Source organism: Moschus berezovskii, chromosome 15, assembly GCF_049115385.1.
Source record: "Moschus berezovskii isolate FMDL1 chromosome 15, NW_MosBer_1.0, whole genome shotgun sequence".
NCBI classification, from domain to species: Eukaryota; Metazoa; Chordata; class Mammalia; order Artiodactyla; family Moschidae; genus Moschus; species Moschus berezovskii.
In genome coordinates, this window is record NC_142474.1 from 24454945 (window position 1) to 24481694 (window position 26750).

Consider the following 26750-nt stretch of genomic DNA (forward strand, 5'->3'; position numbering starts at 1 on the left):
TAGAAGCTATTTATACTGTATTATTGGATATTAAAGGACCTGTTAACATTGTTTCTGATTCACAATATGCTGTCGTTTACTTCTTTAATCGAGACTGTAACAATACCTAACTCTAATCTGCCTATTATTCAACTGTTTAATCAGTTACAAAATGCTATTTTTTATAGAAACAATCCTTTTTATATTACTCATATTCGATCACATTCACAAAAACAATACTACTGACACTAAACTCATTTCATTTCTTCCTCATCACAATTTCATGAACTAACACACTTAAAAGTTAAAGGACTCTAACATAAATTTCAATTGACTTGTCAACAAGATATTGTATCTCATTGTCCTTCCTGTCTACAAGTTAATTCTACTCCGACATTGCCTGAAGGTGTTAACCCACAGGGATTACTTCCCAACAATATCTGGCAAACTGATATAATACATATTCCAACATTTGGCAATGCTGGACTAGTCCATGGGTCTACTGACACTTATTTTGGAATATTTGCATCACATCATACAGGAGAAACTGCAAATCACTGGGTTTCTCACGTCAAACAAGCTTTGCTTACCTGGGACACCCTAAACATAAAAAAAACTGATAATGGACCAGCTTGTACAAGTCACACATTAAAATTATTTTTTGAAGGCTGGTCTATTAAACACATCACTGGAATTCCATATAACCCACAAGGACGAGCTATAGTTGAACGAGTCCACTAAACATTAAAAAACACTTTACAAAAACAAAAAGGGAGAGAAAGGTATGGGATAGGACCTAATTCCTCAAAAGATAAATTAGCAATAGCTCTTTTTATTTTAAATTTTTTGGATATTAGAGGGGACAATACAGAACCAGCAGCTACAATACATTGGACAAATAATCAAACTGCTAATGATTTGCTTTCTAAAAAAGAAACCTTACAACAAACTCACCAAGTCTTATGGAAAGACAATAAGAGTTGGAAAAGGTAATTTTACTTAAACAAGGACGAGTTAATGCTCTTATTTTAACAGAAGTTGAACATCGGTGGATCCCAAAATGAAAAATCCAGCCCTGGAAAGAAAAGGACCTACTTTGATATAGACCCACTGTTTGAACCCCTTCTTGGAGCCATGTCACTGCTGATCCTTAATCCTGGACTATCTCTATCAAAAATAACCCAAGAAGCACCTTTGCCAACTTGGGGACAGATAGAGAAATTATCTCTAGAGGCAGAGAAGATGGTACATGGAAGAAGACTGCCAAAAACACCAGACAACCTGTTCTTGGCTATGGTCACTTTGCTGACCATGGCGGTAAGTACACAAGCTATAGATAGTAATCACTATTGGACTTATATACCTAATCCTCCCCTGCTGAGACCTGTGACTCGGGAAGATTCGCCAGGCCCATTATTCGTAAATGATTCGGCCTGGCTCCCCAGACCATATGATCAAAATCTCCCTATTAAAAAGGAAGAAGAAGGTCGTCAGTTGGTAAATTATACTATTGGCTCCAATGCCACTCCTATTTGTATTGGTTTTGGAAGTATATGTCTTTAAAACAAGATATCAGTAATGGCTGTCAGTTGTCAAAGAATCAAATGATAAGACTTCCTTCTTTCTCTTAACTGCTCTTACTCTTTTAGAAAAGGAGGAAACTTCCAGCATGATGAATCCACCTGATCTTCCTGATTGTATTGCTGAAATTAGCCATGGTATTGAAAATTGGATACAATGGAAATTATGTAAGGGATCAGAAGGTCATTTATTATTAAATGTTACAGAAGCCTCCATTATCAACTGGGGACCCCCAGGAACCCTTAAACTTAAAGAATCTAAAGTGTCTTCCCCATGGGTATATAAAAATAAGGCCTTTATTACTTATGGTAGTCAATTCCTCATATGGCATGGGGCAGGATTTGCCCCTCCATGCCTCGTTTAGATCATTACCCTATTAATAATGAAATATGGAACATACCCATGGCTTAGAAAAAAACTAATCACTTGGAATGGATGATATACTGAATATATTTTAAATGACCCAAAAGCTACCTTTAACTTTACAAAAAACTCTACCCACACTATTCAAACTTGTGTAAAAATTCCTTTTGTTTTTATGACTGGATCAGCAAAATATGATCCAATTTTGGGATTAATAATGTGTTTTAATCATTCATTTTATACATGTATAAATAACACCATTCCTTTTAATGAAACTTGGCAAAGTATTTATATTCTTAAAACCAGAACTGGCATATGGGTTCCAGTTGATTTACAATGACCTTGGCAAGAAAGCCCTACATTATATGCTATTGAAGGAATATTTTAAAATCTTAAACATATTAAACATTTTCTGGGATTGCTAATTGCTGCCATCTTAGGCACAATAGATAGCTGTTACCACTACCGTAGCCATAGCCGGAGTGGCTCTTCATCAGTCTATACAAACAGTTCATTTTATACAAGAATGGCGTGGAGATGCCAACGTCCTTTGGACCACTCAACAAAAAATTGATGGAGAGTTGGCCTCCCAAGTGGCCAACCTTCAACTATCTGTTATTTTATTAGGAGATCAACCGGTCAGTTTACAAAAACAGATGAGACTAAAATGTGATTGGAACTATACTTCCTTTTGTGTAACAGCTTACAAATATAATAAGACACAATTCAATTGGGATAAAGTTAAACAACATCTATTGAACCAAGGTAATATTTCTGTAGATATTCAAGACTTACAACAAGATATATTAAAAGCTTTTAATAAACATCAATGTAATTACTGGATCAGATTTTCTTGATAAATTGCTGATAATCTTTCTTCTTTTAATCCCTTAAAACAATCAAAACATTTGGATATGTAATTTCTCTTGTTGTGGGAAAGCTATTAATTATGTTTTTGTGTTTCTGCATAGTCTGGAGTGCAATCAAGAGACAACGAAGCCAACAACAGCAACTAGCGTTTCTCACCATTTCTCATCATGTGGAAAATCAAAAAGGGGAAGATGTAGGAGACAGGAAGAATAGAAGAAAAGCAGACCCTGGTGAGGGCCACAGAAGGAATTTATAATTATTGATAAACTGGATGCTTTAAGGCATGGGACTCTTGGAACAAGTCCAGAGGGAACAGTTCATAATCTTGAAAACAAGATATGATACTGGGGGTGGGAAACCAACCCCAGATTGTTTCCCAACTGGCCTCTCAGAGTCATGTGTTTTTCGTATCTGGAGGAAATCTATAGATAAGAATATTAGTCTTAGCTCAGTTCAGTTCAGTTCAGTCGTGTCCGACTCTCTGCGACCCCATGAATCACAGCACGCCAGGCCTCCCTGTCCATCACCGGAGTTCACTCAAATTCATGTCCACAGAGTCGGTGATGCCATTCAGCCATCTCATTCTCTGTTGTCCCCTTCTCCTCCTGCCCCCAACCTTTCCCAGCATCAGAGTAGTTACTGATTTGTTATTGACTACTGTTTCTTGTTTACCCAAAGGTTAATGATCACTTTGTTCTTTGGCCCTGAAGGCCACATGCATTGTTGCGTAACCCCCTGCACAGTCCTTCCTTCACGGCTGAGAGTATAATAAAGCTGGCATGGATTCAGTTTCATCACCTTCACCTTGGAGTGGTGTTGGTCCCCTGATCCTCGCCTTTCACTGAACTGTTGTGTCATGTTTCTCATTCTCCCGCCGGCATCACGCTTTTGGAAACCCTGCTTGTAGAGCCAGACTCGACAGACTATAAAGAAAGCTGAGCGCTGAAGAATTGATTTTTTCGAACTGTGGTGTTGGAGTAGACTCTCGAGAGTCCCTTGGACTGCAAGGAGATCCAACCAGTCCATCCTAAAAGAAATCAGTCCTGAACGTTCATTGGAAGGACGGACGCTGAAACTTAAACTTCAATACTTTGGCCACCTGATGCAAAGAAATGACTCGCTGGAAAAGACCCTGATCCTGGGAAAGATTGAAGGTGGGAGGAGAAGGGGAGGACAGAGTATGAGATGGTTGGATGGCATCACCGACTCAATGGGCAGGAGTTTGAGTAAACTCCGGGAGTTGGTGATGGACAGGGAGGCCTGGCTTGCTGCAGTTCATGGGGTGGCAAAGAATCGGACACGACTGAGCGACTGAACTGAACTGAATATTTATTGAGCATTTATGATTGCTAGGCTCTTTACATGCTTCATCTCACTCATCTCTTACAATATCCCATGGCAAAGGTACTTTCATTATCATTTCCAATTTACAGGTGAGAGAAACTGAAGTTAAAGAGATTAAATAATTTCTCCAGGGAGCCCCTCGCTCATAAGTGGAAAACTCCATTCTAGTGACGTTCAGAGGCCAGGCAGAGGGGTTAGACATTACCACCTAACACAATTATTCTGTAGGGATCAGGTCCCTGAACAGTGAGCTCCACGAGCAAGCTCCAGGTGGAAAACTGCACGCCTTGCCGCTCCATCCCCTCCCCGGTCCCGGGTTCCCTCCCTTAGCCAGCCCTTTGCCGCGTCCACCCGCTGCCGCCCGACCATTAACCCCGCCCACTCTTGCCGCCCCGCCCCCAGGCCTGCTCCTGCCCACTGCCCCGCCCGGTTCCCAGATGCCCCTCCCCTCTCCCCGCCCCAGTTTGAGGCCCTGTCACTCAGTGGCCCCGCCCCGCCCATCGCTCTGCCGCGCCCTCACTGAAGCCTACCAGATCTGGGAGCTGAGCGTCTAGGACCCACCTCGCAGACCGGGCTACTCCTCCTCTAGCCCCTGCTTCGGCTAGTCTCGCCTCAGACCCGGCGCTGGAAGTAGGGTCCTGTGTGGGATCCGGGGACTGGAGGCTGGCTGGGTCACGAGGGCCACGGCCACCTTCATCCCCACAAGTGGCCTTCCCAGGCTCCTCACTGGCGCCAGCCCTGAGGGACCCTCTGAGGAGAGGAAACGGGCGCTTGCGGTCACCCTTCAGCCTCAGTGTCTCCCTCTGAGCCTCGGGCCTTCAACTCTGAGGAATCGTGTGTGGAGGAAGCCCTGGACGTCCGTGTCCTTGATGCTCGTTGTCTTCTCCTCACACCCCTACCCCCCACCCAACCCCAGCGCCTTCCATTCCTCTCCCCTCCCTCCTTCTCGCTCCCCGGGAGGAGTACCCCCCGTGGCTCTTCCCCCACCTCCCCCGGGCGTCCACTTTCTGCCCCTTCATCCTGCCCTAAAGCTCCCCTTCGCCACCTCACTCCTAACCAGGGACTCCTTCCCAAGAATTAAGCCCACTCCCTGGCTTCTACTACCATGTATTAATACTATCCTTAGCTTTACGTTGGGCTTCCCTGGTCGCTGAGACAGTGTAGAATCTGCCTGCAATGAGGGAGACCCGGGTTCGATCCCTGTGTCGGGAAGATCCCCTGGAGAAGGAAATGGCAACCCATGCCAGTGTTCTTTCCTGGAAAATTCCATGGGCAGAGGAGCCTGGCGGGCTATAGTCCATGGAGTCGTAAAGAGTCGGACACGACTGAGTGACTAACACTTTTCTTTCCCTAGCTATAGGTTGCTTGAACTCAATTCAACCTACAAATAACTCTCAGGACATTGGGACTTTTGTGACGGATTTGGCCCGGGGGCGGGCGGGGGCGGGGATTTTGTGGGGTATGGGGGATTGGAGGCTCGAGAAAATCAATGTCTCAGGAATACTAAATCACAGGTTTATTTTTTTTCTTGAAGTTTACTAATAATCATACACGTGGGAGCAATTGAAAAGGACAAACTGGAATTTATTCCAAGATACCAAACACACAGATTAAAAAGGAAGGCAGTGGAGCCAAGGCAGACAAAGGCCATACACATTAAAATCTTTAGCCTACCCATTGAGAAATGTGGTTTGGTAGATTGCATAATCACATTTATTTGGGGTCCAATGATTTTATTCTTGCGGTGGAAATGGCATTGATCAACTAAGTTTTTAATTCTGTGGCTGATTTTGTTTTTGTATTTATTTTGGTTCAGTTTTCCCTTTTATTGGAACTTTAAGTAAGAAGCAAAAGGGTGCTTTTCTAGTGGCAGGTTAAGACTACTTATATGTAAGCAATAACTTGATTCTTTGTAAGTCAATCAAGGTGTCCTGACATTCCTTTGCTAATAATGGAGCCTTATGATGTTACTGAGAATAGTAGTTTGTAGAAATGTGCATAAATTTTTTACCTTTAAGTGAAGGTTTTCTTTTACCATTCTTACTTCAAAACATTTAAATCCGATTCTTTTTTGTTCTTCTGATTCTTTTTCTATAGTGTCTTCCTTTCTTAATTTTTCCACTTTATGGACCTTTGGATTTCCATTATTTTAACTTCATAAATTAATACATCATTGAGTAAACCATAGTATCTTAAAGAAAACAAAGGAATTCAATACCTGGATATAAATCAATGATCTGACACTTCCCAAACTCAAGTTTCAGAAAAGTGGTTACCTGTGTTTGCTTTTCTTAGTTTTTTCCATCTTGTGTTATTCTGTTGCTTTCCCCCTATTTCCATTTCCTGTTTTTTTCCCCTAGTCTTCCTTCTCTATTTATTTGACCATATGTGTGCTAAGTTGCTTGTCTGACTCTTTGTGACCCTATGGACTATAGCCTGCCAGGCTCCTCTGTCTGTGGGATTCTCCAGGCAAGAATACTGGACTGGGTTGCCATGCCCTCCTCCAGGGTATCTTCCCAACCCAGGGATTGAACCTGCATTGCAGGCAGGTTCTTTATCACTTGTGCTGCCTGGGAAGCCTGTTATTTGACTATGCTGCTGCTGCTGCTGCTAAGCTGCTTCAGTCCTCTTTGACTCTTTGCGACCCTATGGACTGTAGCCTTCCAAGCTCTTAGAATTCAAATCCTTTATATAGTATATGTAAAATGTAAGAAGTGCTCAGTGATCAGAATACATTTAAACCAGGTGCTGTACACAGTTTTAATAGAGTTCTGTCATTAGTTTATAGTTTTGTATTTTAAAGTAGTTTCTTTTTATAAGTTCTTGCCTGGAGAATCCCAGGGATGGCGGAGCCTGGTGGGCTGCCGTCTATGGGGTCGCACAGAGTCGGACACAACTGAAGCGACTTAGCAGCAGCAACAGCAGCAATCTATTAGAAGTTAATATGTTATAGAATTAATGAGAAATGGTTTTGCTTACTGTAAAATAGCTCTGAAAGTGTTTTATATTCAAATTTAAATATCTTTTCATATTCTCTCTAGTTCATTAAATATTACTAAGGAATACAGGCAACATGTTCTACACACATGTGCTTATGAGTAAGCGAGGGCCATTGGCCAAAATCTGGCTTGCAGCTCACTGGGAGAAGAAACTCACAAAGGCCCATGTATTTGAGTGTAATCTAGAGATAACCATTGAAAAAATTCTTTCTCCTAAGGTATGTTATTGATTAAAATTATAGGATGTATTTACTTTGACTTATGGAGAGGAAAGGAATTAAAAGACATTATACCATGCAATGTATTTCCTAGGAATTTTTGCTACTCAAATGGTCTTCTTTTTCTTAAATTCCTAAGCATTTATCATCTGAAAATAAACATACATTGGTTTCTGGTGGCAATTAACTTTTAATATGTTTATCATAAATAGATTGGATCCTGGAAGATAAAGGCCATGCTTTATAACTATTTTGGGATTGTTTCTTATTCGCTAACAAAATATTATATACGTAGTAGGTACCAAGTGAATATTTCTTAGAAAAATAATGAATGAATGAATAGGGAGAGTAGAAGGAAAGGAGGATTGAGTATAAATAAAAATATATGTGAAAACTTCGTTAAACAAAGCCCTATATTCATTATAAAACAGTTACAAGTTACTAGAATTTGCATTAAAATATTATTTTAATATTTGTATAGGTTAGGCATTTTTCTTAAGAGGATGAATTATGAATTATATGTTCAATATATAATATTTCATATATAGCATATATTCAATTATATATTGAAAACTTACCATGTGCCAGGCACTGGGCTAGACTTTAATTTTTTTTAGTTTGCTTCATCTTCACAATAACCCTATGAGATAGGTTTCTTTTAGCCTCCGTGAATGTGGTATTTAAGAGCATGAACTTCTAAGTTGGTCAAATTTAATTTCTTCTCCATCGCTTAATAGTTTTGTTACTTAGGCATGCTGTTTATCACGTCAGCGTCTCAGTTTTTTCTTCTGTAAATAGAGGTTGTTGTCAAAATTAAATAAATTGATGCATGAAAAGCTCTTAGGATAATTCCTGGCACAAAACAAGTGTATAATAAATTGTAGTCATTATTAGTAAATTGAAGTTCAGGAAGGTTAAATGACTTAGCCTCAGCAATTGAGCCAAGACTTGAACCCAAGTCTGCCTGACTGCAAAGTTTATGGTGTATTCATAAAATCAACAATAGCATATTTCATTTAAATGCCACATTTGATTGTCTTCATTGAATAAAAAAGTTAATCATTTACAAGGTGAGGTAAAACTTAAATGATTTACTTTAAATAAGAATACAGAATATCTGCTTTTTAAAGAGAAGAAATTCTTATGATTTTATAATTTTCAAAGAACAGAGCTTATAAATCTAATTTTTAATATTCTAATACTTCAAAAATTATTGAAAGGTGAAAATTGCACTGCGAACTTCAGGACACCTTCTTTTGGGAGTTGTTCGAATCTATAATAGGAAGGCAAAATATCTTTTGGCAGATTGCAGTGAAGCCTTGCTTAAAATGAAGATGACATTTCGCCCAGGTATAAATGCGATATTGATTTGTCTCACTTGTGTTTTTTTTTCCCCTTTTGCATTTTTAGTTTGGGTGGGCTCTTTTAATTGTCGATACTCTATAATTCCAGGGTGCGTATAATGAATGGAAAACTTTGTTTTGACTGAAACCTAGTTTCCATGGTTAAGAACAAATTATATTATTTTCCTTGCTCTTTTACTGTGTTTGCGGAAAGAGGTTATACTTTCAAAAGCTTGAAATGTTCTTGCATATTTATATAAGAAATATATTGAAAGCTACCACAGTTGTATAAGAAATATATTTAAAGCTACCACAGTTGTATAAGAAACTCTGATATTCAGTTTTAATGGGTTTCTTTGTTTGCCATATCTGTTTTTGCCTTTATGAGATAAATTAGAAATAATGTATTGATAGAACCTAGGTATCAATAATTGTCATTGTTTTCAGAATTCTGAAGACTCTTAAGTAGCACACTATTTATGAAATATTATAGAAAATCACTAGGCATTCCAAAGGGCTCGAGATTTATATGTGTCATACATAGAATGTCTTCAATTTTTAATTTAATTTTAATTTTACAACTTTCATCATTTTCCACCTTGTATTATGTTTATTTAAGTACAGACTTTGTCTCTCACACCAGTCTGCAAGCTCCTTGAAGGCAATATCTTTGTGATATTTATTTTCTGAATCACTTACAGTACTTGTCTCAGTCCCATGTAAATAGTGTTCCCTCAGTACTGGTGAATCAAGATTGACAAGGTTTTTTTTTTTCTTTATTTAAAATATTTGTAGAACCTCTAGATAGAGTTATATCAAATGTGGTTCACTTATATATTCCATAAATATTTATTGAGCTCATACTTTGTGTGAAACACTGTTAGGTTCTGATGTACAAAGACAAGACAACATCCCTTTTGGCCTAGTGAGGAAATCAGATAATGAAAAAGATATTTTTTAATTATTATAATAATTATAGATTGTGCTATGAAGGAATATAAAAAGAGTACTACCACAGAAAATAACAGACATGTATTTTAGTTAGCAAGTTGGGAAAAGCCTTTCTGAGTAGATCGAATTTAAGCTTAGACTTGAAGAATGAGAAGTATCCAGCCATATAAGACATCCCTAAAAGAATAGCATTCTGGGTAGAGGGAACGGCAAGAACAAAGGTCTTGAGGTAGTAAAGTGCTTGACTCATTCAGAGAGCAAAAAGACCAGTGTGTCTGGAGTAGAGTGAGTAACGCAAAGTGTTGTTAGATCATGCCTATAGATTTTGTAGGGGTGCAGGGCCCTGTTTAGAAATTTAAATTTTATTTAAGTGCACTAGGGAAGTCACTGAGTCATTTTAAGTTTGAGGGTGATCTGACCTAGTTACTTATTTAATATATCACTGACCGTTTTGTAGAGAATGAACTGAAGAGGGGTAGAAGCAGATACAGGGAAATGAGTTAGGAGACTAAACAGTCCAGTGAGAGAAAGTAGAGATTTAGTTTATTGAATGTGGGGGGTTTTTGTTTCTTTCTTTTTTTTTTTATCGTTTTCAGGATTGGTTGACCTTCCAAAGGAGAGTTTTGAAGCGGCATACAGTGCTATCACATTGCCCGAAGAATTTCATGATTTTGACACCCAGACTATGAAGTAAATTATTTTATTTCTTTTCCTTCAATTTGATTTTCCTGGTAATTTATTGTTTACATTTTCAGATTTCACGAACACAAATAGAACATAGTTAATAGCTGAATTACTCATGTAGTTGACAAAGACTTAAATTTAGTGTGATATTTCAAAGTAGAATACCAAAAATGTGTCTTTATGTTTGCTGAATATAGTTTGCAATATTAACAGTACAGTCATTCATTCAATATTTGTTGAGTGCCTTCCATATGCCAGGCACTGTTATAGGCACTGAGGAGGTAACAATGAATAAAACACTGTTCCTGGTTACATGAATCCTGTGTTTTAGTTGGGGAGAGACAGAAATAAAACAAACAAGTAAATACACAATATACTAGGAGATGATCAACATTATGGAGAGAAATAGAAAATAAAGTATCAGAAAGGTCAAGAAAGGCTTTACTGATAAGCTCTGAACAGAAACCTGAAAGAAATGAAGGAACAAATTATTCAGTAATATGGGGAAGAAAGTTCCACGTAAATCAAATGAAAAAACTCTAAGGCAGAGCATGTTGGATCTGTTCAAAGAACAGCAAGGAGGCAAGTGAGTCTGGAGTGGAGTAAATGAAAGGCCCAAGTGGTAGGATATGAGGTCTGAGAAGTAGCTGGGGTGCAGATGACAGAGGGTGTTGTAGGCTATAGAAGGACTTTTACTCAGATGGGGAGCACAGGAGGGTTTTTGAACAGATTAAGTGACTGGATCTGACTTGACTTCAACATGCTTCCCTCTGGCTACTTACTATAAGGGGGAAAAGAAGGAAGCAGAGAGCCTGTGAAAAAATTATTGCAGTAAGAAATTAGATGAGAGATGGCAGTCTCTGTGATCAGTTTTTAGTCTTCATTTTACTCAGATGGTGTTTGCTAAGGATTAGATATGGCTTTAGGAGAAAGAGAGAAGTGAGGTTGACTCTATGATTTCTGGTATGAGAATGGAGTTATCCGTTTAATAAAATTGGGATAGCTAGAGAATGGCAAGCTTAAAGGGGCAAGGTAAAGGAAAGTAAATTAGGTTTTGGACATAAGTTGAGATGACTGTTACACATCCAAGAGAGCAGGTAGGTAGTTGAATATGTGGGTCTGAAATTCGGGAAAGATGTTTGATGGGATATATAAATTTGATGGGATATATAAATTTGAGAGTTGTGAGTATTGATAGCTTACAGTGAACAGAGTCAGATTTGTGATCTCCAAAGAAGATTTAACTTCTGGGACCAGGGACCAGGCTTGATCACTCAAGAGCTTTTGTATAGCAGAGTTTTATTAAAGTGAAAAGGGACAGAGAAACCTTCTGACATAGACATCAGAAGGGGGCTGAGAATGCCCCACTCATTAGTCTTCAGCAAGGGAATTATATACTTTTTAATTAGTTATTACAATAAATCAAAAGGATGTCTCAAGTTAGTGAAAATTTTACCAGACCCACTCCCACAATTTACACTTTAAGATAACAGGATTAGAATTTAACAATAGAAAGATCCTACTAGACCCACTTCCATAATTTACATTTTAAGATATCAGGATTAGTCAGAAGGTTTTCAGGAAGGAGAAACTGTCCTCAAGCAAGTTACATTGTTGTTATATAATCCCTAGTACAGAGTTTAAACTGAGTTGTTGTGTAATCATCAATTCCCAGTTTAAAGAAAAAAAATTTTATGTGACTAAGACTAAGGAATGTAGAGGAAAAAAGTTTGTCCTTTTCTCCTCCTAGAGAGTTCCAGACCCCTATCTCCTCCTTGAGAACCTCAGACCCCTTTCTCCTCCTCGGGGAACCTGGACTTCTTATCAACCTGCCTAGGAATTCACTCTTTCAATGTGTAGATGGAACTTTAACCATAAGTCATAAGAGATCCCTAAAGGAATAAGTGTAGATTTTAAAGAGAGGGGAGGAAGGAAAGGAAGTGGGGGGACAAGAGCAATCTGAAAACTGAATATTGAGTCATTCCTATCAGTTAATAGTCTGGGAGATGAGGAAGAACTAATAAAGGAGATGGAAAAGGAGCAACCAATGAGGCAGGAAGAAAATCAAGATACAGTAGTGTGGCAGAGGTCAGTAGTTATTGCAGAGGTCATGAGGAGAACATGTTCCCATGAGGAAGGGAGTGAACATCTATTTCAAATGCTGTTGATTATGGTGAGTAAAATAAGGATTGAGAATTGCTGGTTGGATTTGACAACCTGAAGATGATATGCTAATGTTTATAAGTAATACTATTGAGCAAAGTCTCCTTTATTTTTGTAATAAAACCTGTTTTTTAAAGGATTTTGTTTTTCAGTATACTGCAAAATCACTGTGTTCTGTTCACATGTTTCCCTCATCTTGTATTTCTCCATAGTGCTATTGATGTTTCAGAATGCTCTATTCAGAACCAAAGCAAACCAGAAGAAATCACACTTAGAGAAGAGTTTGGCAATGATCTACTTTTCCACGTTGAAAGCTTTGGTGAGAATATTTGAGAAATTAAAACTGCAAGTCATAATCAGTTATATTTTCATTTTTGTTGTATAAATAAAACAATGCCAAAGCTATTTCTATGCCAGTAGAAATATCTGTATAATGAATTTTTGATATGTAAATTTAACCCCTGCAATGACTTTATCTTTGCCTTTTTCTACTATAGGTGTCAAATACCAAGACTCAGTCTTAGCCTATGTTTCCCTTCTCAGTATACAATCATTTATTGAATATCTACTATATATCAAATACTGTCACAGGCTGGGCAATACAGAGTTTAAAGAAGCATTTCCTGCCTTCAGGGAACTTCAGGCTGGGAAAGAGACATACAAATAAACAGTTGTTATAGTTAACATGTACACAAGGCTTTATATGTGTGCTGCATACAGAGTCTTTAAAATATATTTCTTTTAAATATGATATCAATAACAAGATTTTAAAATAGCTTGGGAATGAGGAGAAAATACACACTAAATATACATTGATTGGGAAATAGAAACTAATGTATTTTCAAATTGAAGTTATATGGTGTAATTTAACTTTATAGTATTTGTTCTTTTTTGTGCCATTTACTACTCTCTGACTTGTTTCATGACATTTATTGTGTTGGTCTGTATTATTCTGAAAAATCTATGAGGGTAAGATCTGTGTCATATTCATCTTCGATTTTCTTAATGCTCAAAACAGTGAGCATAGGAGAAAGATGGCCTAAACCTGTCTTAGATGGAGGAGGGTGGTCAGGGTAGTAATGCTTGAGCTACATCGTAACCTCCACTTTTCATCCTGACTTTTCTTCCATAACTCTTACAATCTATAGCAGTGTTTCTCAAATGAGCTATGGTGAAGGACAAACTTTAAACTTTGTCAATTTCCAATCTATCATGGAGTGATACTTTTGTAAAATATAATAAAAATGAATTACTAGAAAAATTAAAATATTTTAAATCAGCATATAAGCCTCATGTTTTTGTTATTAGATCCAACATGTATAAAATTACTCTATGACGTTATGTTCAGTTCAGTTCAGTTCAGTTGCTCAGTCGTGTCCGACTCTTTGTGACCCCATGAATCACAGCACGCCAGGCCTCCCTGTCCATCACCAACTCCTGGAGTTCATTCAAACTCATGTCCATCGAGTCAGTGATGCCATCCAGCCATCTCATTCTCTGTTGTCCCCGTCTCCTCCCACCCCCAATCCCTCCTAGCATCAGAGTCTTTGTGTATTTCCTCTGTGTGGATCATCACTGTCCACAGACCCTACTTTGAATAGCACACGTCTCTTACTGGCTGTTACCCCAAACCTTGAAATCTAACACATTGGTAGAGTTAATCACAGTTCTTACTGCCCAAGACACTCATGTACATTTCCCTGTAAATGCTCTTCAGCCCTGAAACTTTAGGATCACTTTTAAGTATGCTTTCTATAAGTTTCATTCCAGTGTCAATTTTTTTTTTTTAGAAAGTTGGGCGTGTCTCTCAATCTCTTCCCACATTTTATACATCTATGTAAGAGCAGTTGTCCTTAAATTCCATTTTTTTCCCATGTCACAGTCCTCTTAAGTGTCTTGGGTCCCTATAACTAACTGATAGACACTTCTGCCTATCCTCAAGGCACTCTACCAGTTTATCATCATCTTTATTCTATTAACTTTGTTTTACCTTAATACAGACTTTTTGCTCCAGTCAAGCAAATGTCTTACCAGTCACCCAGTACAATTTAATTGTTCTCATTTCTGTCTTCCTCTACAGTTCAAGAAGGTGGGAAGAATATGTTCAGAGTATACTGACAGACCTGGGTTTGAATCTGAGCTTCCTATGTTGATTTGCTGTGTGATATTGGGCAGACCATCTAGCTCATCTGAGCCTTACTGCCCTATTCGTAAAATTGGGATATTACTAGCATCACAGTTATTTCCCATATTCTCTCCTTCAATACTTTCTACCAATAAGCAACTTTTCTCTCCTTCAAACACTAGCTCAAACCTAATGTCCTCTAAGAAATGTTTAATATTATTTCATCTTATTCTGGATTATAAAATAAGAGTGAAACCAAGACTGTTTCCTTAACTTTTTGGTGTACTCTCAGGTTCTCATGATGCTCAGTGCTCAGAATGTGATACTGTTCATAAATGTTGTATTGACCAAAACCAATTTTTCTTTTGGAGGCTATCAAGGTGTACCTGGAAGATGAGAACAATATTTTTAGTGCTTTGGAAAAGTTAATCTCTTCTATTGAGCAAATCTTTAGTCCAGTGCAGTGAAAGTTGCCTTTTTTAGCTCTTTCTTTCTAGAAGACATGTAGGTCTTCCAGTGATACTTCATGATTTTATCAATTAGCTTTAATGTAGGTTGTTAGATGAAGGGAAGAGAGGACCAACCTCTAACCTCTAGGATTTCAGACTGCTAAACTCTCATCTCTGAGGTTCAGACTTCTGGACCAAGAGACTCAAACCCAAGAAAGGGAAAGTATATGCATGTACTGACAGCCAATCTGGAAGCAGGTCTGTTTGAAGCAGGGAGTTCATTTTATCTGCTACAGTCAGAACTGTACATGGAACAACAGACTGGTTCCAAATAGGAAAAGGTGTACGTCAAGGTTGTACATTGTCACCTTGCTTATTTAACTTATATGCAGAGTACATCATGAGGAACGCTGGGCTGGAAGAAACACAAGCTGGAATGAAGATTGCTGGGAGAAATATCAATAACCTCAGATATGCAGATGACACTACCCTTATGGCAGAAAGTGAAGAGGAACTCAAAAGCCTCTTGATGAAAGGGAAAGAGGAGAGTGAAAAGGTTGGCTTGAAGCTCAACTTTCAGAAAACAAAGATCACGGCATCTGGTCCCATCACTTCATGGGAAATAGATGGAAAAACAGTGGAAACAGTGTCAGACTTTATTTTTTTGGGCTCCAAAATCACTGCAGATGCTGATTGCAGCCATGAAATTAAAAGACACTTGCTCCTTGGAAGGAAAGTTATGACCAACCTTGATAGTATGTTAAAAAGCAGAGATGTCATTTTGCCAACCAAGGTCCGTCTAGTCAAGGCAATGGTTTTTCCCGGGGTCATGTATGGATGTGAGAGTTGGACTGTGAAGAAAGCTGATCGCCGAAGAATCGATGCTTTTGAACTGTGGTGTTGGAGAAGACTCTTGAGAGTCCCTTATACTGCAAGGAGATCCAACCAGTCCATTCTAAAGGAGATCAATCCTGGGTGTTCATTGGAGGGACTGATGCTGAAGCTGAAACTGCAATACTTTGGCCACCTCATGTGACGAGTTGACTCACTGGAAAAGACTCTGACGCTGGGAAGGGTTGGGGGCAGGAGGAGAAGGGGACGACGGAGAATGAGATGGCTGGATGGCATCACCGACTCTGTGGACATGAGTTTGAGTGAACTCCGGGAGTTGGTGATGGACAGGGAGGCCTGGCGTGCTGTGATTCATGGGGTCGCGGAGAGTCGGACACGACTAAGTGACTGAACTGAACTGAACTGAGTCATTTAATAAGTACTAAACAATGTTGTAAGCCCATTCTTTAATAATTCTACCTACTTTTCCATTATATAGAAGGCAAACATACTCCTTATTTTCCAAACCTTCATTTTGGACTAACAACTCAAACAACTAAACCTCCAATGTCCTTGAAATAATATGAAATAATACTTGATCAAGCAGGATGCTGCTGCTGCTGCTAAGTCACTTCAGTCGTCTTCGACTCTGTGCAACCCCGTAGATGTCAGCCCAGCAGGCTCCTCTGTCCATAGGATTCTCCAGGCAAGAACAGTGGAGTGGGTTGCCATTTCCTGCTCCAATGCATGAAGGGAAAAGTGAAAGTGAAGTCACTCAGTCGTGTCCGACTTTTAGCAACCCCATGGACTGCAGCCTACCAGGCTCCTGCATCCATGGGATTTTCCAAGCAAGGATACTGGTGTGGGTTCTCCATTGCCTTCTCCAATCAAGCAGAATATGACCCACTAAGGTAGAATAAATAATTCTACTGCCAATAATAATTTTCTGGGAAGTGATTAAACTGTCAGTTCAGTCTCTCAGTAGTGTCCGACTCTCCATGACCCCATGAATCACAGCACGCCAGGCCTCCCTGTCCATCACCAACTCCCGGAGTACACTCAAACTCATGTCCACAGAGTCGGTGATGCCATCCAGCCATCTCATTCTCCGTCGTCCCCTTTTCCTCCCGCCCCCAACCTTTCCCAGCATCAGAGTCTTTTCCAGTGAGTCAACTCGTCGCATGAGGTGGCCAAAGTATTGGAGTTTCAGCTTTAGCATCAGTCCCACCAATGAACATCCAGGATTGATCTCCTTTAGAATGGACTGGTTGGATCTCCTTGCAGTATAAGGGACTCTCAAGAGTCTTCTCCAACACCACAGTTCAAAAGCATCGATTCTTTGGCGATCAGCCTTCTTCACAGTCCAACTCTCACATCCATACATGACCATGGGAAAAACCATTGCCTTGACTAGACGGACTTTGGTTGGCAAAGTAATGTCTCTGCTTTTTAATATACTATCAAGGTTGGTCATAACTTTCCTTCCAAGGAGCAAGCGTCTTTTAATTTCATGGCTGCAATCAGCATCCACAGTGATTTTGGAGCCCCAAAAAATAAAGTCTGACACTGTTTCCACTGTTTTTCCATCTATTTCCCATGAAGTGATGGGACCAGATGCCATGATCTTTGTTTTCTGAATGTTGAACTTCAAGCCAACCTTTTCACTCTCCTCTTTCCCTTTCATCAAGAGGCTTTTGAGTTCCTCTTCACTTTCTGCCATAAGGGTAGTGTCATCTGCATATCTGAGGTTATTGATATTTCTCCCAGCAATCTTGATTCCAGCTTGTGCTTCTTCCAGCCCAGCGTTCCTCATGATGTACTCTGCATATAAGTTAAATAAGCAGGGTGACAATATACTGTACCACCACTAAAAACTCAATCCTAGTTTTTGGCAGTTTTTCCTCATTGTACTGGGAAAAGCATTAGACTAGAAATCCAGTCTTTACTGACTAGTAGAATGAATTTACTTGAATAATTCAAATAAGTTTTTCTTTTTTATTGAAGTATAGTTGATTTACAGTGTTGTGCCAATCTCTGCTGTATAGCAAAGTAACTCAGTTTTACACATATAGACTTTTGTTGTTTAGTCTCTAAGTCGTATCTGACTCTTTTGCCACCCCACATGGACTGTAGCCTGCCAGGCTCCTCTGTCCATGGGATTTCTCAGGCAAGAATGCTGGAGTGTGTTGCCATTTCCTTCTCCAGGGGATCTTCCTGACCCAGGGATCCAACCTACATCTCCTGCATTGCAGGTGGATTCTTTACCACTGAGCCACTTGGGAAGCCCTTAGTCATATATACCTTCTTTTTTTATTTTAATATTCTTTTCCATTATGGTTTAACCCCAGGAGATTGGATGTAGTTCCCTGTGCTATACAGTAGGACTTTGTTGTTTATCAGTTCTAAATGTAATAGTTTGCATCTACCAACCCCAAATTCCCAGTCTATCCCTCTCCTTCTCTCTTCCCTTGGCAACCACAAGTCTGATCTCTAAGTCTGAGTCTATTTTTGTGTTGTAGGTAGGTTCATTTGAGCCATATTTTAGATTCCACATACAAGTGATATCATATGGTATATGTCTTTCTTTTTCTGACTTACTTCAGTTAGTATGATAATCTCTAGTTGCATTCATGTGGCTGCAAATGGCATTATTTTGTTCTTTTTTAATGGCTGAGTATTAGGTTGGTGTGAAAGTCACTGCAGTTTTGTGTTGTTGAACTTTGCTGTTTGACACTGGAATCAGTCAGTTCAGTTCAGTCGCTCAGTCGTGTCCAACTCTTTGCAACCCCATGAATCACAGCACACCAGGCCTCCCTGTCCATCACCAACTCCCGGAGTTCACTCAAACTCATGGCCATCGAGTTGGTGATGCCATCCAGCCATCTCATTCTCTGTCGTCCCCTTCTCCTCCCGCCCCCAATCCCTCCCAGCTTCAGAGTCTTTTCCAGTGAGTCAACTTGTCGCATGAGGTGGCCAAAATATTGGAGTTTCAGCTTTAGCATCAGTCCTTCCAATGAACACCCAGGATTGATCTCCTTTAGAATGGACTAGTTGGATCTCCTTGCAGTCCAAGGGACTCTCAAGAGTCTTCTCCAGCACCACAGTTCAAAAGCATCAATTCTTCAGCAATCAGCTTTCTTCACAGTCCAACTCTCACATCCATACATGACCACTAGAAAAACCAGAGCCTTGACTAGACGGACCTTTGTTGGCAAAGTAATGTCTCTGCTTTTTAATATACTATCTAGGTTGGTCATAACTTTCCTTCCAAGGAGTAAGCGTCTTTTAATTTCATGGCTGCAATCAGCATCCACAGTGATTTTGGAGCCCAAAAAAATAAAGTCTGACACTGTTTCCACTGTTTCCTCATCTATTTCCCATGAAGTGATGGGACCAGATGCCATGATCTTCGTTTTCTGAATGTTGAGCTTCAAGCCAACCTTTTCACTCTCTTCTTTCACTTTCATCAAGAGGCTTTTTAGTTCCTCTTCACTTTCTGCCATAAGGGTAGTGTCATCTGCATATCTGAGGTTCTTGATATTTCTCCCAGCAATCTTGATTCCAGCTTGTGCTTCTTCCAGCCCAGCGTTCCTCATGATGTACTCAGAATAGAAGTTAAATAAGCAGGGTGACAATATACAGCCTTGACGTACTCCTTTTCCTATTTGGAACCAGTCTGTTCCATGTCCAGTTCTAACTGTTGCTTCCTGACCTGCATACAGGTTTCTCAAGAGGCAGGTCAGGTGGTTTGGTATTCCCATCTGGAATACATTCTTAAATAAATGTGGTTATGTCATACATCATTTTAATGCTCATTTCTTGCTTTGTTTTTTCTTGCTAATGACTTATTACTTGCTGTTTATTTTATATTTATTTTAGACTAGGGAAATGATGTTAGACAGTAAAAGCAAATTAGAGCAATTTTCTTATTTGAGTTCAAAATGGGTTGTAAATTGGTGGAGACAGTTCACAACATCAACAACATATTTGGCCTAGGAACTGCTAATGAATGCTCAGTACAGTGATGGTTCAAGAAGTTTTGCAGAGGAGACAAGATGAGGTGAAGATGGGGACTGTAGAAGCTGGCCATTGGAAGTTGACAATGACCAATTGAGAGGATGCTGAAGCTGAAGATCCAAAACTTTGGCCGCTTAATGCAAAGAGCTGACTCATTGGAAAAGACCCTGATCCTGGGAAAGATTGAGGGGAGGAGAAGGGGCAACAGAGGATGAGATGGTTGTTTGGCTTCATCAACTCAATGGACATGAGTTTGAGCAAACTCTGGGAGATGGTGAAGGGCAGGGAAGCCTGGCCGTGCTGCAGTTCATGGGGTCAACAAAGAGCTGGACACAACTAAGCAACTGAACAACAATTGAGAGAATCATTGAAGCTGATCCTCATACAACTACATAAAAAGCTGCCAAAGAACTCAACGTTGGCCGTCCTATGGTCATTCGGCACTTGGAGCAAATTGGAAAGGTGAAAACCTCAGTTAGTGGGCACCTCATGAACTTGGTACCTCATGAGCTGACTGAAAATCAAAAAAATTATCATTTTGAAGTGTCATCTTCTCTTAGTCTGTGCAACAAGGAACCATTTCTCGATCAGATTGTGACATGTGATAAGTGGATTTTATACGACAACCGGCAATGACTAGCTCAGTGGTTGGACCAAGAAGAAGTCAAACTTGCACCATAAAAAGGTCATAGTGACTGTTTGGTGGCCTGCTGCCACAGCTTTCTGTATCCTGGCGAAACCATTACATCTGAGAAGTATGCTCAGTAAAAAAAACGAGATGCATCGAAAACTTCAACACATACAGCTGGCATTGGTCAACAGGAAGGGCCCAGTTATTCTCCACAGCAATGCCCGACCACATAACGCACAACCAACACTTCAAAAATTGAACAAAGTCTTTATTAAGTTTTGCCTCATCCATCATCACCTGACCTCTCACCAACTGACCACCACTTCTTCAAGCATCTTAACAACTTTTTTGTGGGAAAATGCACCCACAGCCAGCAGGAGGCAGAAAATGCTTCCCAAGAGTTTGTCAAATCTCCAAGCACAAATTTTTATGCACAGTGAGGTTTAAGTGATTTTCCTCAAGGTCATGGTGCTTGTAAGTGGCTGAACCAGGGTTCCAAGGAGCATTTTGTAAACATTTATTTCTTTGGCTGTTCTGGGTCTTAGTTGCAGCATGCAGAATTTAGTTCCCCAATCAGGGATGGCCCAACCAGGCCCCTTGCATTATGCCCACAGAGTCCTAGCCACTGGACCACCAGGGAAGTTCCAGGGAGCCTTTTGGAAAGGTGCTGACAGTGTGTGGGCACTCCCCTGAACTTCCACAATAACTGTCTGCTTTCATCCCCACAGCACCTCTAGGAAGTTGGTATGGTTGTTAAAGAACTTGTCCAAGGTAGGGCCGCTGGAAGTGAAAGTCTGATTATCTGAGCTCAGAGTCTCAGGCCACTAAACATCTGCTTACAGATGAGGACACCAGGGTTGCAAGCGTTGGTGGTGATGTGAAGTGAAGTGAAAGTCACTCAGTCATGTCCGACTCTTTGTGACCCCATGGAGTATCCAGTCCATGGAATTCTCCAGGCCAGAATATTGGATTGGGTAGCCATTCCCTTCTTCAGGGGATCTTTTTGACTCAGAGATTGAACCCGGGTCTCCTGCATTGCAGGCAGAGTCTTTACCATCTGAGCCACCAGGGAAGTCCCCGTACAACAACACAAATCAGGAAAAACAGACATATATCCCCTCCATCTTGAGCCTCCCTCTTCCCCCTCCCCATCCCACTTCTATAGGTCATCACAGAGTGCCAGGCTGGACTCCATGTGTTATACAACACCTTCTCACTAGCTTCCATTTTACGTATGATAGTATTTGTAGACTTTTTAATGACAGCCATTCTGACAATGTGAGGTGGTACTTCATTGTAGTTTTGATTTTCATTTCTCTAATAATTAGTGATGTTGAGAATCTTTTTGTGTGCCTACTGGCCATCTGTTTGTCTTTGAATAATTCAAGTAAATTCTTAGATCTCATTTTTCTCATCTATAAAATGAGAGGAGCTATACAAGATGATATCTAAATTCTAGCTTCTAACCTTAAAATTTTGTGTTTCTATGACTAACTCAGTATTAATGATATGTATTTATTTAGAGGAGGAACCTGATATTCTCAGAAGACATAGCTTATTTGATGACAGCATATTGCTGAGTTCCAGTGGTCTTTTACTTGAACATAGTTCTGGAAGCCCCATTGGAGAAAAATCTCTGTTCTGTGGCAGTGGAGATGGATTTGGAGATGAAGGAGCTGCAGGAGAAATGATTGGTATGCTCTCTGGTCATATAGAAACTGGATATTTGTTTCAGTCAAATTACTATAACAAACTGGAAGATTTATTCCAACAAACAAATTTCAGATATGCTTCTGTGTCATATAGATTAAAGTATTTTTTACATGAGTTTTCAAAGTCTGTATATTTAAACGTTTAGGCTAGATCTAAGTAAATAGTCATCTTTGACACATTTATTGTATAGGTTGTGAAATACATTTATCATGTAGGTTCTTGTTTTTCTTTTTACAAATTTCTAGTTTCTAGAGAGGAAGAAGTGAGGTTATCCTCACAAAATATACTAGATCATATACTAGAAACATTGTTTTCTTTAGAAAAATTTGTGGGACGGCTATTCTAAAGGATCTGTCTACCATTTTATATATTATTTTATTATGATCTTACTGTAAAGTAATCATAGAAATAGGATAGACGAAACTGAGAAGTTTAAATGTACCTAATTATAATAATCTTGACCTTTATATATCAAATCTTTTTTTTAATTATCTAATTTACAATAAAAGACTGGTTATGGCAAGCTTACTGAAATTTGAAAACTATGAAAAATAGTGGCTCTACCTTAGATCTCTACTAAAGGAGTTTGAGAACTTTTATTTCTTGATTTGAAATCTAAACATGGCTTTGTAACAAGGCTATTATCTTAGTAGTTTAGTAAATATTTTATGACATTAAACACTTAAAAATGCATTTTTAATAAAGGAAAGGAAATTAAATATATAACATTTTGTGTCCTACTGCATGAAATGTGGTAGTCTATGTTGTTGTTTAGTCGCTCAGTCATGTCCGACTCTTTTGTGACCCCATGAACTATAGCCCACCAGGCTCCTCTGTCCGTGGGATTTTCCAGGCAAGAATACTGGAGTTGGTTAACATTTCCTTCTCCAAGAGAGCTTCCCAAGCCAGGGATCAAACCCACATCTCCTGTATTGGCAGGTGGGTTCCTTACCATTTGAGCCACCAGGGAACCCCCATGGTAGTCCATATAACCAATCAAATCTAATTAAGTAGAGTTCACTCTTTTTTATATCCCTTGACAACTCGTTGCATACTAAGCTATCAAGTGTTTGGTGAACAAATGACAGATTCAGCTCTGTATCAGAAAAGTGTTTATTTTGTTTTCAAGACAATCTACTGCAAGATGATCAGAATATCCTGTTAGAAGAAATGCATTTAAATACAGAAATTTCCCTGCTTCCTGAGCCTCCTAATACTCTAGTGGGTATGTAGGAATTTTCTTTTGTGTAGAAAGTAAAGAGATATTCAAATTAAGCCTCAAAACTTCTAGGTTTAAGTAGCAGTATAGTATAGTGAAAGATATTAAAGAGAGTTGTCCCTCAAACTCTTAACATGACTTAGATAATAGAGCATAGAAAATTAAGTTTTGAGAAAAGTACAATGATGGGTGTTTAATCAAGATTGGGTTTATTTGGTATGAGAGCATATTTAAATACTCTGGCAAAATATCCTGCTTTTAATGATTAAAATAATATGTTACATAGTAAAAGCATCATTAATATTTGACATTAACATTGTTATTATTAACATTAATACCACATTAATATTAACATGGCTTGATGATCTACATACAGTTTTACAGAAATCACAAATATGGGGATATTTTCTACTTGAAATTGATTGTGAAAATACTTCAGATGATTTGAAGTCTTTGTAGTCTGATTTTTCTTAAGAAGTAAAAAAATGATTAGCCCCATTTTGATTTCTCCCTTTTGCATGTTGCATTTGCTTTCTAACACAGTAGTACAAATTTAAAATACAAAAAGAGATGGGCAATAAAAGTTAGTTATGTACGATTCTTTATGGGTCAACTAGTCATTAAGGAATACAGTTTGTAGCAGACGCATTGTCAAATTGCTGTCAGTCATTTATTGTGGCGCCTACCACTGTTTGTGCTTCTGCCATGACTGTAGCCTGGCCTTGGATGTCACAGGAGCAAAAGTGGGTGATTAATATTTGACCCACCTGGACACTGTGGATCCCAGACTATATCATCTGTGAACCCCTTCAACTCTATTAAATACATGATTCTAAAAATTCATTTATGGCTCCAGTTAGCAATATAAATCTACAGTTAATCTTTCACTTTAATTCTCAAATAGTCTTCTAGTTTACAACATAATCTTTTTTGTTTTAATAAATCCTTTTATGGCAATGTTGATGAGTAGAACCAGATAATCCAGGGTGTGTATGTTCATCTGAAAATGAAAAAATGAATGAAACTACAGTATCAAAAGAAGAGGAAGAATTTACCCTTGACCCAATTGATACTTCAGGTCAGAATCATTCATGTTTTTATTTTTAGCTTTGAGGCACTACTATCTTATTAACCCTGAGATATTTTGATAATTCTTAAAATGTTGTAGGAGGTAGTCAATCTCATAATAACTTTTATAATACAATAAGGGAAGAATGTGAAGAAAGTTTGAGATGATACTTTTATTATATCCAGTCCTGGTCAAACCATCTATCCAGTTTGGGAAACTGGAAAATTTAAAACTGGGTTCAGTTCCAGTAGTTATCGAGCCATTTATTCTGAGCACAGAAATGAAGATGACATAGTTCCTGCTTTTAAGAAGCTTAAAATTTGATTGGGAAGATAAACATGCGAATGAATGTTTGCATATTTAAAATAAGACAGTAAAAGGATCCAAATAGAGGCACTGGATATGAATCAAATATATCCCCAGATCTTTTAAGCATATCCGAGTTTTAAGTATTATCTTTGATATGAATTTCAGTTTATAAATTCAGGCATACAAAGAATAAAGCATTCAACTTTTTCTTTACAGAATTCATTTCTGAGCCTCTATCCCACTTGGTTGGCAAGAAATTCAATCTGCATAGCTGCCCTATCTGCCCTGAACCATGTAGTATTAAGTTTGGGGGAGGGGTACAGTAGGTGGAAGGGAACCTCTGGTCATCAGCCACACCACCTTGTGATAACCAGTGTCCCAGCCTGCATAGTCTCTGTGGTCATCACACAGCCAGCCTCTTTGGAATCTTGTCATATTCCTAGGATTTTACTGAGACACATCAGCAAGCAGCTTCCTTCTGGCTCCATATGATCTCAGAATGCCACCCTTTCCAAGAAATCTAACCATCCCCCAACTGTTGCATCTTTACTAAGGAAAAGCTTGACTTCTACTTTTTACTTGGCAAAATTAGTTAAAGGAGCAAATCCCATGACCCTAACTATCTACTTGGTATTTACATATGAATTTCAGTGGGAGAGGGGAAAATGCACTGGACAGATACAAATTAATGTTTCAGAAGTTATCTTGAAAAATAAATCAATCAATATTTAATCTATTGGTAATTTTTTTTAAAGTTATCCTGTTAGGTATTTTAAGGAACTTCAAAACTGAGTGACTTCCCTCTCAATGTACGCTCTGCTCCACAGTCTTCAGTTGTCCACTTAGATCAACTGTCTCCTAATCAGTTTACAAAATGTGTTAACCCTTGGCTGCTGAGACACACTAGCTGTGCAAAAACTTTAAAAGAATAATTTTCAACAGAAAGAAAGGGATTTTCTTACCAAGGCAACTCTGTAGGGTGTATTGTGTTAGACATTTCTTAGATATGCAGTGCCTAGAATATCATTTTACAGACTTGCACAACCTATCACATTTGTACATATTTCTTATATTTAGATATTGCTGAAAAAAGAAAAGGCAAAAACAGGAAATTGCTCATAGATCCAGTCAAGGAGATCAGTAGCAAAATTATGCATAGACAGCTTACTTCCTTTACGGACACACTCATGGTTTTGGAACTTGCACCTCCTACCCAAAGATTGATGATGTGGAAGCAAAAGGGAGGAGCAGAAACACTTCTGTCAACTGCTGCCCAGGATTTGACTCATGCTGAACTGAAAATGGTAACAGTTTCCATACTTTTACATGGGTGCAATATTTGGCGATAAATAAATGCATATTTATATTCATATATGCAGCAGAATTTAAACCAGTGAAAAAATGCCCCTTTACTTTTGAATTAATTTGCTCGATGTATGTACACGAATTATAGTTTTTACTTTTTAACATATATGCTTGTATTTTGTTGAATTGCTTTACTTGTACAAAAAATGAGAAAAAGTGTATATTTTTACAGTTGTTTGCAAAATGCTTTGTGTCCTCTGGCTTTAAACTTGGAAGAAAATTGATACAGAAGGAGTCAATAAGGGAAGAAATGGGAAGCGAAAACATAGTAGGTGAGACATCCTAATTCTGTTCGTGTTGAAGGGAATGTTGTAGAAACAAAAATTTGATTTTACATTTCAAGATAAAGATGGGATCTAATTCCATATTCCCAAATGTAAATGCTCTTAGAATATTTGAACTTAAAAGAAATTGTTAAATCAGCATTGTATTTTTCTATGTGTAGATTAATTTTTGTCCAGCAAACCACCTTAAAAAGATGAAGTATATATACTATGTGGGCTATTCTTAATGTTACTCTTTCCCAC

The 26750-nt window shown here is 38.7% G+C and overlaps 1 protein-coding gene across 3 annotated transcripts in view; it reads left to right on the top strand.

The window, feature by feature from the left end:
• Positions 1-7210: 7210 nt before the first annotated feature.
• The window catches only part of RAD21L1 (RAD21 cohesin complex component like 1), a 43330-nt gene continuing 23790 nt past the window's right edge, over positions 7211-26750 (top strand). For 2 of the 3 annotated variants that reach the window (XM_088844385.1, XM_088844386.1), the window contains exons 1-9: positions 7211-7354; positions 8575-8704; positions 10245-10338; positions 12708-12814; positions 22072-22242; positions 23391-23486; positions 24448-24558; positions 25936-26162; positions 26396-26495. In XM_088844385.1, coding sequence (XP_088700511.1) covers positions 7211-7354; positions 8575-8704; positions 10245-10338; positions 12708-12814; positions 22072-22242; positions 23391-23486; positions 24448-24558; positions 25936-26162; positions 26396-26495 — 1180 coding nt within the window. The remainder of the gene's footprint in view (positions 7355-8574; positions 8705-10244; positions 10339-12707; positions 12815-22071; positions 22243-23390; positions 23487-24447; positions 24559-25935; positions 26163-26395; positions 26496-26750) is intronic. The other variant, XM_088844387.1, reaches the window with a different exon arrangement.